This window comes from Xyrauchen texanus, chromosome 42 (genome assembly GCF_025860055.1).
Source record: "Xyrauchen texanus isolate HMW12.3.18 chromosome 42, RBS_HiC_50CHRs, whole genome shotgun sequence".
In the NCBI taxonomy this organism is placed as follows: domain Eukaryota; kingdom Metazoa; phylum Chordata; class Actinopteri; order Cypriniformes; family Catostomidae; genus Xyrauchen; species Xyrauchen texanus.
In genome coordinates, this window is record NC_068317.1 from 24,426,129 (window position 1) to 24,439,359 (window position 13,231).

The 13,231-nt window shown below is 38.3% G+C and overlaps 2 protein-coding genes across 2 annotated transcripts; one reads left to right on the top strand and one right to left on the bottom strand.

Annotated features, from left to right (window-relative positions):
* Positions 1–1,231: 1,231 nt before the first annotated feature.
* On the top strand, positions 1,232–6,177 carry LOC127635378 (tumor necrosis factor ligand superfamily member 10-like). Its single transcript, XM_052115371.1, has 5 exons — positions 1,232–1,395; positions 2,376–2,522; positions 2,795–2,840; positions 3,757–3,876; positions 4,475–6,177. Exons 1-5 carry the CDS (start codon positions 1,282–1,284, stop codon positions 4,933–4,935), a joined length of 888 nt encoding a protein of 295 aa, XP_051971331.1. The 5' UTR covers positions 1,232–1,281; the 3' UTR covers positions 4,936–6,177.
* Positions 6,178–7,463: 1,286 nt separating this feature from the next.
* Positions 7,464–12,767, bottom strand: LOC127635371 (E3 ubiquitin-protein ligase MSL2-like). The gene is made up of 2 exons (XM_052115362.1): positions 11,537–12,767; positions 7,464–10,613 (listed from the first exon to the last, which is right to left on the bottom strand). Exons 1-2 carry the CDS (start codon positions 11,676–11,678, stop codon positions 8,941–8,943), a joined length of 1,815 nt encoding a protein of 604 aa, XP_051971322.1. The 5' UTR covers positions 11,679–12,767; the 3' UTR covers positions 7,464–8,940.
* Between the last annotated feature and the right edge of the window lie 464 nt (positions 12,768–13,231).

Below are 13,231 nucleotides of genomic sequence, written 5' to 3' on the forward strand. Positions count from 1 at the left end.
TAGGGGGTAAGAACCACACGAGGGTGCGTAATTGAATTGTGAGTTTTGGGTGAACAATCCCTTGAAGTGACTTGGGACAAAGGGTACACAGTGTTACAGAGCTCATGGAAAGCCATGAGCAAATAAATGTGTCATATAAATTATATATAGCATATATAAAGAGTTGAACATGCTTGGACAACAGGAAGACAAATTAGTCCCTCCTTTTTAGACCCAGAAATTTAGAATTGACGCTCTGTTTTTAAAGGGGCCCACCAAAACCTGTCAACTGGAGTTGATGGGAGTAATAGAATAGCTCTTTAAATCAGATGGCAAAAAAAGGCCAGCCCCAGAGAAGCACAATACACCGAATACCCCCTAGACTTTCAAAACGGGACCAGATTGCAACCACATGTTAGAAAACAAATACAGTCTGAATTGTTAATTTTTTCACGGAAAAAGAACAGTGCAACATTACAAAAAGAACAAAACATGAATCTGAATGAAAATAAATGTCTTTTAAAACAAAACTGTTAACCCTTGACAATGAGGTTGTATCTACATTAGTTAACATGAACTAACAATAAACAATAGGCCTACTTTAACAGCATTTATTCATCTTGGTTAATCTTAATTTCAAGATATACAAATTATTTTTTTTAAGTAAATGTTGCATTGTTGTCATTAGACTCTGCAGTATGAACAAACATGACAACACAATCACACGGTAAGTCGACATATTGGTACCGAATGATCCAGTTCCCCTCCGTGTGGACATTTCACCCGAAAACTGGTGCTCACATGCTTTCATAAACACTTCTCGCTTCGGCCACTGGGGGCAGTGGTTCGAATTTCGGCAAACGCAGTGCAAATTTACCTAAATAACTTTTGATTTGCCATCACCAAATTCACAGTTAGATCAGTTTCGTTAGCATGAGCTAAAAATTAGCCATTCTATTTTTATAAATAAATATTAACCAAGAGTAAGAAATTATGTTAAAAGTGTTGTTCATTGTTAGTTCATGATACCTAATGTTACCATAAAACTCAAATGGGTATATTTAACAGAGCATGATCTTATGGGGAGAAGTTTGATGCTTTAGGTAATTTACTGCTCAGAAAAGCTAAAACGAAAGAGATTCTTTACATGCATAGCTTTTACATGAAAGTACAACATTCATGCACGCACTGTTTCCTTGATAGTCAATGCTGCCCCGCCTCCATGTTTTTTCATATGTACAGAGTGAAAGAATTCTGCCTCAGCTTTTGTCTTGAGCTGCACTATCACACGCAATAGTCAGCATGACAAGCTCTCACACCATGCAATATATCGGACTTCTGTTGCTGGCTGCAATTCTTCTCCAGACAATAGCCGTGGCTGTAACTTTCATATACTTTAGTAACGTTTTAACGACGGTAAGGGCCGTTTACATTATGCTTTTTATTCTCAATGCACGAGACCAGGACTGGTCTGGTGCAAAGTTTTCTGAATGCGGTTTGTGCATGTTGCGACACTGAAATGTAAAATTTCAGAGCGGATCAATGCTGTTTTGCACCGTTTCTAGATGAGAGAAAATGGAGTTGCTTGCAGAGGTTTATGTGTTTGCATTTTGATTAGTGGAAAGATGCCAACAGGTCGCTCAGTGAAGCCTCAAGTACAAGTTAAGCAACCGCAGGCAGGCCAGTTAATGGCAATGTGGAGTTAATAGAAAACGAAAATAAATAAAAACAAATATATATATATTTTTGTGTATGCAAAAATTATATTTTATATTTCAAAGCAGTTATCGTTTATACATGTTTAATATATATATAATTAAACATGTTATGTGTGCAAAAGATAATTATGAACATTTCAAGCAATTAAAAAAAGCACATAAAATGTGTTCGTTGTTACATTGAGTACAAAAGATAATTTACATTTCATGCAAATTATAATTTGATGATTAAAAGGCATATTATGGCACCATATTTTTGCAATTCATGCATGCAATAGATAATAAACACATAAAAGTGTTCATTTTTACATTCTATGCATACTAATTAAAATTTCAAGCAAATTATAATTTTATATAAAAGGCACATGATAGCCTCATTTTGCAATTTATATAAACCAATTATCATAATTACCTTTTCAAGCAATTCAAATGTATTAATAAAAGAAAATCACCCTCATATTTGCATATTATGGGTGCGGAACAATCATTCTGATTTCTGCAGTTAGAAAGTAGGCTACTTAACTGCGACATAATCCTCGCTCTAAAACAGCATTTTTAACTGGTCCTGAAGCAGAATATTTATGTTTTGTTTTTTTTTACTTAACTTTAACACATAATACTTGCATTTTATTACTTTTTATATGCCTCATTTAAATCCAAATAATTGTTTATTGGCAGATGAAAGAAACCTTCTCCAAGAGCAGTGTTTCGTGCCTGATGCGCGCCAACCTCAGGACTATAAAGGGTCAGGAGTTAAACGCGGCGGAGGGAAAAGACGACCCCTGCTGGCAGGTCACGCAACAGCTCCACTTTCTGATTGAAAAGGTATAATTTTCCGAAGGTCATAAAGCTGGCCAGGGGATATACAATGAATGAGTCCTTTTATGGCTTGGATTGTTTTTCCTTTTTTAATTAATAGAGGAAGTTTCTTAATTTTCTAAGCTTAAGATTAATGCAAATTCTGGAAAAGCAAATATCCGCTATAATACAAAAAAAAAAAAATGCTCTTTTCACAACTTTCATTGTGAGATTTAAAATGTTTGCCTAACCTTATTTTTATTGTAATGCATTTTTTTTATGTATTTCTTTTTTAACAGTCAATGTCCAGTCGTTATCAGAAAGAAATTTCATCAGCAGTCAAAGGTATGTCTAAAGTTAGAACTGGCTTAAATTAGAATAAAATAGTTACAAGCGCAGTTCACCCAAAAATGAAAAATCTGTTATCATTTAATCACCCTTGTTTTGTTCCAAACCCATTTGACTTTTTCTCTTCTGTAGAACGCAAAAGGAGATATTTGGCAGAATGTTAGTCTCAGTCACCATTCACTATTGTTGGAACGTTTTATCCATATAATATAGTGAAAGGTGTATGAAGCTGTCTTTCTGCCTATTTTTTTGTGTGTTCTAAGGAAGTAAGACATACAGGTTTAGAATGAGGATGAGGGTGAGTAAATAACGACAGAATTGTTAGTGAACTGTCCCTTTAAAGGAATATTCTGGGTTCAATACAAGTTAAGCTCAATCAACAGCATTCGTGGCATAATATTGATTACCTCAAAAATAAATTTTGACTTACCCCTGAAAGTTGGCCAATGTTTGAACATTAAAATACTCACTTTGTGAAAAGTATAGCCACAAGACATAAACAATATGCATGCAAACATGATTTTAGTGTAATAAAATGGCTTCCTAAACATTTCTAATAATGTTATGTCAACAAACCCTAAATTGACTGTAAAAATTTAAATTTAAATAACTTAACAGCTCAAATAATACATGAGTTTCAACAGAAGAATGAATGTAAGTGCTTTTATAAAATTATAAGCTTCACATTTTTACCTTTTAAAAATCCAAAAATTGGTCCCATTCACTTCCATTGTAAGTGCATCACTGTAACCTCGATTTTTGCTTTTTTTAAAGAAAAGGAGGGACTATTAAAAATAATTTTTTATATCAACATTATACCACAAATGCTGTCGATTGAGCTTAACTTGTATTGAACCCAGAATATTGCTTTAAGGCTAAGATTAAAGAGAATTAACCTTTAGGATTTTTACAGATGAAGTCTCTCGTGTACTTCCCTCATTGGTGATCCAAGACCAAGACGATTCCCCTCGGCCTAAAATAGCAGCACATGTGACAGGCAGCTACACACCCGATACCGAAAAAGATGGAGGAGGTATGTGTCTCATTCCATGAAAAACTTCTCAGGCTTAACTTTGTTGATAGCTGCTGGGATTTAACATTAAACTTTTGATCTTGAATATGCACATTTGTTTTTGTACTGAACAAACTTGCTGATAAATAAAGTGACAATAGGAGAGTTTTAACAACTCAATAACATATATCATAGTCCATGCTCATCTGCTTCATGGAGGTAAAATACAAATAAACCACACTGAGTTATGCTGACTGATTGGCTGAAGTCCAAATCAGATAGAAAAGCGCACAACTATGCAACAATCTTCAACTGCGCTGAACAATGACTGCGTCCCTGCAAGTAATCATTGTTTTCATATTAGCGTCCTTGGAAAAAAGCTCATAAAACTTTGTCGGCTTTTATCTAGGACAGAGGAATATTTACAAGTTCCTCTAAAGTCCCACACACTGTGTTTCATCATATCTCTATGGCAATTTGCCTAAAACAAAAAGCTTGTTTGTAAATTGAGCCGAGTCTTTGAAACAAGTACCCCCTTCCCTTCTTCTGCCAAACTCTGAAACAATGCAGCTTTTCTGTCAAAAGACCCATAATCCTTCTCTTTGGCTTGACAATGCAGGTCTACCGAACAGGAAGGGCTACGGCCAGAAGATCCAATCGTGGGAATCTGAAAAGGGTCTGGCTTTCCTCCAGAATGTAGAGTTAAGTGACGGAGAACTGGTGGTGCCACAGGCTGGCCTTTACTACATCTACTCCCAAACTTACTTCAGACATACGCTAATCGAGGAAGACGAAAGTAACAAGGAGGTAGAAGGCACTTCTGGCGAGTCTGTTCGGGGCAAACCGATGCTACAGTATGTTTACAAAAAAGTGAGCTCATACCCAGTGCCTATTCTGCTAATGAAGAACGCTCGGACGACATGCTGGTCCCGTGACATGGAATTTGGGCTGTATTCCATCTACCAAGCTGGGCTTTTTCAGTTAGGAGGAGGGGATAGGGTGTTTGTGACGGTCAGCAACGTGAGCACCATCGACATGGATGAGAAGTCGAGTTTCTTCGGTGCATTCTTGGTAAGCTAATCGCAAAAGGATGCGCAATGGAAAAACGCACCTCTTGTTTGTTTTGAGTGCCGCTCTACAAGATCAGCGACAAGACTCAGCTTGCTCGGTATTTTTACCAAAGCTATCTTTGAAAGGCAGCCAAATGCCTTAAAACATTTAGATGTGCTAGCCGAGATGCACTGTCGCTTGCCAAAACAGTTAACTTTGATTGATTAGATGTTTGAAAGGTGTAAATATTTGGCACTTTTTTTACATTTGGCCTGCAAATCTAGTCATAAATCAGTTTCTAGGTGAAATCTGTGTTGGAATGGAATGCCCTGCGAGGGGAGAGGCGAGAACTCATCACATCTGTCTGCAGGGGCAAGGGGCTTGCCAGGTCATTTGGATGCAAGTCGTTTGGACACGGTGGATCACTTTGTTGTGTCTGTCCAGGCAGGAAAGGAAGGTGTGACTATGTGCAAGTGTGCCTTAGGATGAGCTTTTCCTTGGATCTGTGACTTCATGTAGCATATTTTGGGACATTGAAATACGTGAAAAGAGGCTTTTCATTGTTTTGTCTTTAAAGGTGATGCACGTAATTATTGGCGTCACCAAACAGAATTGCACAAGCAATGACCTGGTCTGCTGAACACTCCCCCATCTTCCATTGGTTGGACTAACAGATATTCCCACCCCAAACTCATGCCATTGGTTGAGCCAGCTTTGCTGCATCATGCTGGTCAGGACACTCAAAGAAACAGAACAATATTTGGAAAGAACCAATGAGCCACAGTGTTATACTTTTCGGAGGAATCAACCTACGAATGGCTTATACTGTAGTTGACCCTACGTATTAAGCTGGGATAGAAGAAAGTATTTTAACATCCAAATGATTACACACTTCATCTTTAAGAATGGCCCAAACTTAAATGCACTCTTGTGATGTGAAACTCTGTATTTTATAAATCATCCCTTGATTGTATTTCTGAGGTATTGTGTGTGTGTGTCTGTATGTGTGAGTATTTTCATATCATTTCAGGTTTTTTTTACAACATAATTCATTCCAAGTGATCTCCAGCACACCCATTTTCTTGGTAAGCATGAATCTATGAATGTACATACCCGAAATGTGAAGATCACTGTGACATTTTGTTAAAGGGTAAATTGTCTTGTACATAATTTCTTTTGTATATACATTTACCATTGCCAAATATATGAGGAATATACAGATGTAAAAATGCTACACCTGAGACCACACTAAATAAAGTCTTTTCACCATTTCTGCACAAAATCCTCGTCATTTTTAGTGCAACAATGTCAAACTAGTCTAGTAATAAGTTGTATATTATGTGTAGTATTTAATTTTTTATTATTACATGTTAATCTAAATCTAAACCTCATCCTAAAATTCAGTTCTTCACTTCTGGACCCCAAAATTATATTTCTTTCATCGTCACTCACCCTCATGCATCTTAAACTCGTATAACTTTACTCTGCGGAACACAAACAAATATTTTTGTAGGTACGTATGATGTCTTTGTTCATAGGCCTGCAATGTAAGTCAAAAATGTTCAAGCTCTAAAGATTTAAATGCAGCATAAAGGTAATCCATTTGACTCCAGTGTTTAATCCAAGTCTTCTGAAGTTTTTGGTTGAGAAACAGACAAAAATATTACTTTTTCATTATAAATCTTGACATCTGCTGTCATGAGGAAAGCTCATTCACACTTCCTCTCGCTTGACGTATGTGCAGATGTAGATTAAATGACTAAAGTTGTATGGATTACCTTTAAATACTGTATATATTGTTGATAACCAAGGGAAATTATGACTATTTTAAACTATTTTACTTTAATATGGCACGTTCAGAGTTGTAAAATAAATATATAATGCAGAATTATAATTGTAATATACCAGTTATATAATTATATTAACAGTTTAAAAAAGGTACATTTCAATTTAGTTTTATTGAACATTTAAGACCAATGATCAGTGACTTTCTTTTGCTATAATTGCAGGTTTTTGCACATTATTGAAGAATATACAGAAAGTGTATGAAAAATCTAAAATGAAACAAATATTTTTCATAAGAGGTTGTCACATATTATAAAATGCACATCACTGCTGAGTAAATTTGCATAAAGACTGTTTTGGAATTACTCTGAATATATTTCTGATATTTGAGTTATCCACTCAAATATTAGTTCCATCCACTTGAACTATTAGGTTTTTTTTTATGCCTGCTTTTCAATCAAAACATTTGTTTCCTGTTATTGTTACATTGATATGTTTTTATTTTGCAGGGACACAGAAATGATTTGACTTCTTAAGGTGTAAAACCTGGTAAATTATTTTCATCATAGGATAGCAAATCAGCTCAAGCTTTAATATGTTCAAATGCTTTTTGTCTGTTGCCCCCTTTTGGTAGATCCATTACCCCATAGATATGTTTGTTTAATTAATTCAGACTTTTAATTAGGACACCTGATTCCTAAGTAATTTTTGTGCGTGAAAAATTAGCATTTAATAATCATATCAAACATTTTAATTTGTTATTTCTGATGTTTTAGGTGCAATATATAGTTTCAAAGGTAGGCTAGTACAAAAATTGATCAATTATGACATTTACACAATATTTATGGATTTCATGTTCAACTGGCACAAAGAACAGTGCTTACCTTAGCAATAATAGTTCCCAAGATGAAATGTGAATTGATTACTTATTAAAAGTGCATGCATCATGCAAAACCATGACAGACCTTATAAAACGATGTGTCATCTTGCTAAAACTTGCATTCTTATTGCATTGCATAAAGTGAAGAAACACTATTGAGGATCTTTCTGCTAACTGCCATTTAACAATACAATACCTGCTCATCAGGGTATACGCACCTGCATGTTACATCTGAATGTCACCTCAGTATAAACATTGCACATGTACAGTCTTGTGTATGCTCACAGTTGCATGAACAAGTTATGCACTCACATATGGACAGCATATGTTTCATTGCAGTGCCTTGCTCTGATTGTAATACACTGTTGTAATTGTTTGCAGCACCCATTGTCAAACAGCACTATATCTATGTGCAGCTGTGTTTTGTTTCTAATCTTTCTGTGATCTTAATGTGCATCCAGTTTCATCTTATAACCAACTTTCTAAATATGTCAGTATGATTTATACAATCTCAATCAGAAGTTATAGTTTGTGATTTTATAGTTTGTCATTTAGAGTACATAAATTCATAAGGAATTTGTGAAATGACAGACACGAGTCGTGTTAGGATTTTTCTTTTTTGTGGAAATATGTTACATTTATATTACAGGTATTTAAATGCCCCAGGGGGAAAATAACAGTTTGAGACAGCAAAACTAGCACAATCAGGACAACAACATAATTTAGACAGAAAACCATACATACTGCATTTGTGACTTACATCAGTAGAAATGATGTCCAGATGATGCACTGGGTGGACCATAATCTATGTTAAGTGATACCCAATAAATACTGCAAATATTGTTAATGTAACTTAAAAAATATATCATAAAATGTACTTTTTAATTGAATTTCATAAGTCTGTGTACAAAACATTTTTATAAATACTCCCAGTCTCTACTGATGCTGTAGGGTACCATTTCATTTAACACATCTCTTCCCCTAACCTACCAACTGAAATTCTTCCACATATGCACATAGCGTGACCCACAACAATGAGGTCAAGTATATCTTGCCAAAGATCATGCCTTATAGATCACTTGTACAACAACATAAAAAAGGATGACCTTTCCCAAATGAAAACCTCACCTATCTCTCTCACCTGAACTTTTAATGGTGTGCAAGAAAACCAGAATAATAGTGCAAATGATTTAAAGGCAAGAGCTTCAGCAATAACTAGTTTAATGAAATAGTTTAGTGAACTGGAACAGAATCACAGTAGCTGCCTTATCACTGACTCTGCTGGCATCAGCCCTCGGTACAGTGCCACCACACTGAAACACAAGTCGATTTGAAATATAGGGGGGTGGTAAAGGAGAATCTTCCTGACCTCAGTCAAACCTCATGTCTAATGGTTCATCAAATCCTTTGTCTTCATGTGGCCCTGTTGCCAAGAAGGAGGCAACAGGTGAGCCAGCAGCTGTGGAGACATTAAGCATCCCAGCTGCCCCACTACCAGCAGCGTTGCGAACTGCGATGCTGGTGACGTTGATGCCCAAAGTGAGTCTTGTCTGTTCAAGGGCTTTCTCTGGCACGGCAAAGGCCTCCAGTTTCTTTTCACCATTGGCCATGTAGGAGTTCTGGCAGCCCCTGCATATGCAGTCCAGACAAGCTTTGCGGTTGGAGTAACAAGGGCATCGCTGTCCACGGCAAGTAAGAACACTTGGGTTTTGAGTCGCTCTGCCGCACTTGCAGCCCTTTTTCTCCTGCGCCTTTTTATAAACCACTTTCGTGGGGCTCCCTGGAATAAGGGTTGTACCCATAATCCGTTCTTTCGTCTTGTCCTTTGTCTTGGGAGTTCCCTGTTTAGACTTTGTGTACGCCTTTTTGGGTCCATGGTGGTCAAGGGTCTTTTTGACATTTTTAGCGGGCACCAGTAATGTCTTGCCTACTTTCAACAGGCCCCCACCATTGGGCACTGCCGACATGAGGGGGATAGTCTGAACTGGGGATTTAGGTTCACACTTGACAGGAATAGGGGCAGAGGTATCCAACGTAGGACCCTGGATGAAGGTGGAAATAGGTAGGGGTTGAATTTTCTCACTGTCGCTCTCCGACCGAGAGCGCTTCCGATTGGACCGTGGCACTCTTGGTGTCAACGTGGAACAGGATATTCCTGAAGGTTGTAGATTTTTCTGGGACATTGGGTGCTGGGGCAGGAGAACTTCTTGTGAATCATGTGGGAGTGAGGAGAGCTGCCGAGTTGAGTCTACAGAGGAGGTTGAACAACCAAATGGTCCATTCAAGTTTCCTGAAGGTTCTAGGGTTGACTGTAAGATAGCAGGACATTCATCCTGGGGTACATGGTCTGGTTCTAGAGTCCTGAGCACCTCCTCTACACTCAAGAGGAGAGTGCCGCCATCATGCTTTATATCCTCTCCAAACCCACAAATGTCCATGGTAGTAGTACATAACTCCTCACCAGCAGCGGCCACGGCATCACACACAGGGATCTCATTTGTGAAACTTTCTTGTTTCACCACCTCGCCCCCACTCATGCCCCTGTCTGGAACATCTGTCTCTAGTGAAGGTAAGCTGGCAGTTAATTCCTCCACATTGGTTAAACCGTTACAGTCTTGTAGACCATTTACCCCTAAAGGACTAAGGTCTTGTTCCTTGATCTCAGTCAAAGGGGACTGGCCCTCATCAAGGAGTGTTTCTGATGTCGAGGGTGTAGGGGACTGGTTTGCCAAGCTCAGAGAGAGTGACTCCTCCCCCTGCCTACTGTCCAAAGAGAGGCCCTCATTTACTAGAGCCAGTATCTCTGGAGCCCCTTCCACTGCACTTGAAATGTGCTGGGAGAGAGGAGACTCTGCAATGTACTCGCAGAGCTTTCTGTAGCAGTCGACCAAGATGCACAGCTGCTTATTCTCTTCAAACTGCTCATAGTCTTTACACCAGCTGCACGATGGTTTCATCATCATCTTTTTGCCTTTACAAGATTTACATACATAGTGCTGGCACGATGAGTTGGTAGGAGCAATTGGATCTAGCAGCAAATTTCCTGAGAGAAGAAATAAAACCATTTTAGGCCATGAAAAAACTTGATAGCTTATTTAAAAACATATCAACATACAAATACTTCCTTACATCTCTATCTGGGGCTATTTATCAACAGCCTTAATATATTGCTCATATACTATGTCGATTTAAAAATACCATTCAACATTGCAAATAGATTGTATCTTTGTAGCTCCTAAATAAGATTCAAGGAATATTCCATGTTCAGTACAAGTTAAGCTCAATCGACAAGTATTCACTTCCATTGTAAGTCCCTCAATGCAACCCAGATTTTTATTTTTTTTTAAAGAAAAGGAGGTACAAGTCGAAATTAAATTTTGTAGTAAATTACAGAGACTAGCGGTGTCACAGTGACAGGTGTACTATTTCATTGCACCCATTTCTTTTATTTTTTTCAGGGAACAGCTATAAAAAATTGCTTACATCACCTTTAACATGAACTGAACATTCCTTTAGTAAATAACATTGTATTGTATAAAGTACATATCATCGAGGGTTCTGCAACATTAAAAAAAATACACACATTGTCACGTGATATTACATGATGTAGCTAATATTATATGTTCGGCATATGGTTAGTTATGCAAACACAACTGCAGCCTCCTATTAAAAAACATGAACACCTATCATATAAACATGCCTTGATTGATAGAAATATCATGCAGACCATTTTATTGGGAGATAAGAAATGTGCTATAATTGTTTGGATTCAGTATCAAGTAAAAAAAGCAGACAAAAATCCATCTTATACCAAATAATAATATATATACACATATATATGCTGTTGTCATTGTGGGTCAGGAATGTGTGGAATCTATGGGGGTGTGTCTTGGTCGGTGGAGGTACGGGAGAGCATGAGGAGCTAGGAGCATGCAGTGATCAAGCAGAATATAAAATGACTCTCACCACACACAAGGCAGGAGAGAGACTGTCTGAAAAAAGGCAAGAGCTTATAGATTTCAGCCAAAGCCTGGGGGTCCTGGGGATCGCACTGCAGCACCGACCGACAAGCTGACAAGTAGAGAGTGGTCGCATTCACCGGGTTCATCTCAGCAGTGTCGCGCTAGACAGATCCACTTCGGGGAGGAAAAAACAACAACAGAAAAGGAGCGACAGTACAAGGCTTCAGTCCCGCCAACAGCCCACGTTTCATCAATGTTGATGAACCTGGGCTTGCGATTCAGTCGAGCGTGAAACGCAGAGTGCTTTATGCATGCGAAGATTAAACCGGATATTCAACTATCGGTGCACAAGCACGCAAAATGCGTCTTTATACAAGATCATTCATAAACACCACTCCATCTTAACGTTTGCCCCTCTTCCACGGCACGAAATACGCCCAAATCATCATCACCATCTGATAAAAGCGCATCCACGTTGATCCAATTCGAAAAACATTCACCGATGCATTTGCAAAACACGCTCAGAGATACTCCATAAATCACAATTGGTGTTACAGTTTCGATTTAAAATTCAAAACAACAACACGCTGGTGGCGCTCTTCACCCTTCCGCGCCTCCAAAAGAACCACCAAATTCAAACAGTGAGCCAAGATGATTCTCTCCTTCTTCTATCGGTTCCTGTATTTGAGTAGTCCTTATTTGCAATGCTATTCCAGTGGATTATTTATTATTTTAGTCGCGCAAATGCGCAGGACTGGACGCAAGCGCCGTCACTCTGTTATTGTCCGCTGCTCTTCATGGCGCTGCAAAAAGAAAACAGGCCGCTTTTTGTGTGTAGCAGGTCTTCCAATGCGCGCAAAACAAGTGGGGTTAGTGCGCCAGTGAGTCGCCATGCATTCTTGCAATGTAACTGCGGGTCGCGTGCAAAGAAGAGCCTCAAGTTTAACGTCCGTTTGATGTGAATTACACCGGTCGACAGTGTGAACTGCGCCTCCAGGATATCAGGAACAAAAATAGGCCTCTTTTCTTCTTTCTAGGATTTATTCTTCCGTTTTCCTTGCGTTTTAAACGAGCTGGATGTGTTAAGACTGATATAAATAGACGAATTTAATATCCACGCCATAAACGCTCAAATAATTCCTTTGAAGAAAAATATACAAGCATATATTCAATGGCGATATTGAAATGTATATGTATTGAAAATACTTCTCCCCTCCCTTCCTCGCCGCATTAGAACAGGGAGGGGGCGCTGCTGTCCACATCTCGCGAGAAACAATGCAAGGAGGGCTATGAGCTGCCACTCTGGTCTCGCGATACTATCTTCAGCTTGAGAGACTAGCGTCGTCATCTCGCGAGAAGAGATCGCAAACCCGTGTGGGCGACTGGTTCCCTTGGTTACATAAAACGTTATGTGTGTGGGGCGTGGCTCACCAAGAGCAAAGACGTCCAATGGTTAACGGAGGCAGAATAAACATGCATAAAGTAATATGAAGCATTCAAGATACCTGAGAGTAGGTTAGGTTTGGTACATTAAGCCACTGTTGCGTGAATTCACTATAATAATTCACAAATGCGTCTCTTAGAGCTGTCAGGCAGTATTGAGTAATGATCTGTTAAAAAAGTAAAAGGGTAGGGTACAACGGGGCTAAAAGCCCATTATTAATATCATTAAATGTCCCGTTATTTAATGTAATTATAT

Coding starts and splice junctions, on each gene's coding strand:
- LOC127635378 (XM_052115371.1), top strand. CDS start 1,282: ATGACAAGCTCTCACACCATGCAATATATCGGACTTCTGTTGCTGGCT. Junction 1,396..2,375: donor TTAGTAACGTTTTAACGACG/GTAAGGGCCGTT, acceptor GTTTATTGGCAG/ATGAAAGAAACCTTCTCCAA. Junction 3,877..4,474: donor TACCGAAAAAGATGGAGGAG/GTATGTGTCTCA, acceptor TTGACAATGCAG/GTCTACCGAACAGGAAGGGC.
- LOC127635371 (XM_052115362.1), bottom strand. CDS start 11,678: ATGAACCCGGTGAATGCGACCACTCTCTACTTGTCAGCTTGTCGGTCG. Junction 10,614..11,536: donor TCTCTCCTGCCTTGTGTGTG/GTGAGAGTCATT, acceptor TTCTTCTCTCAG/GAAATTTGCTGCTAGATCCA.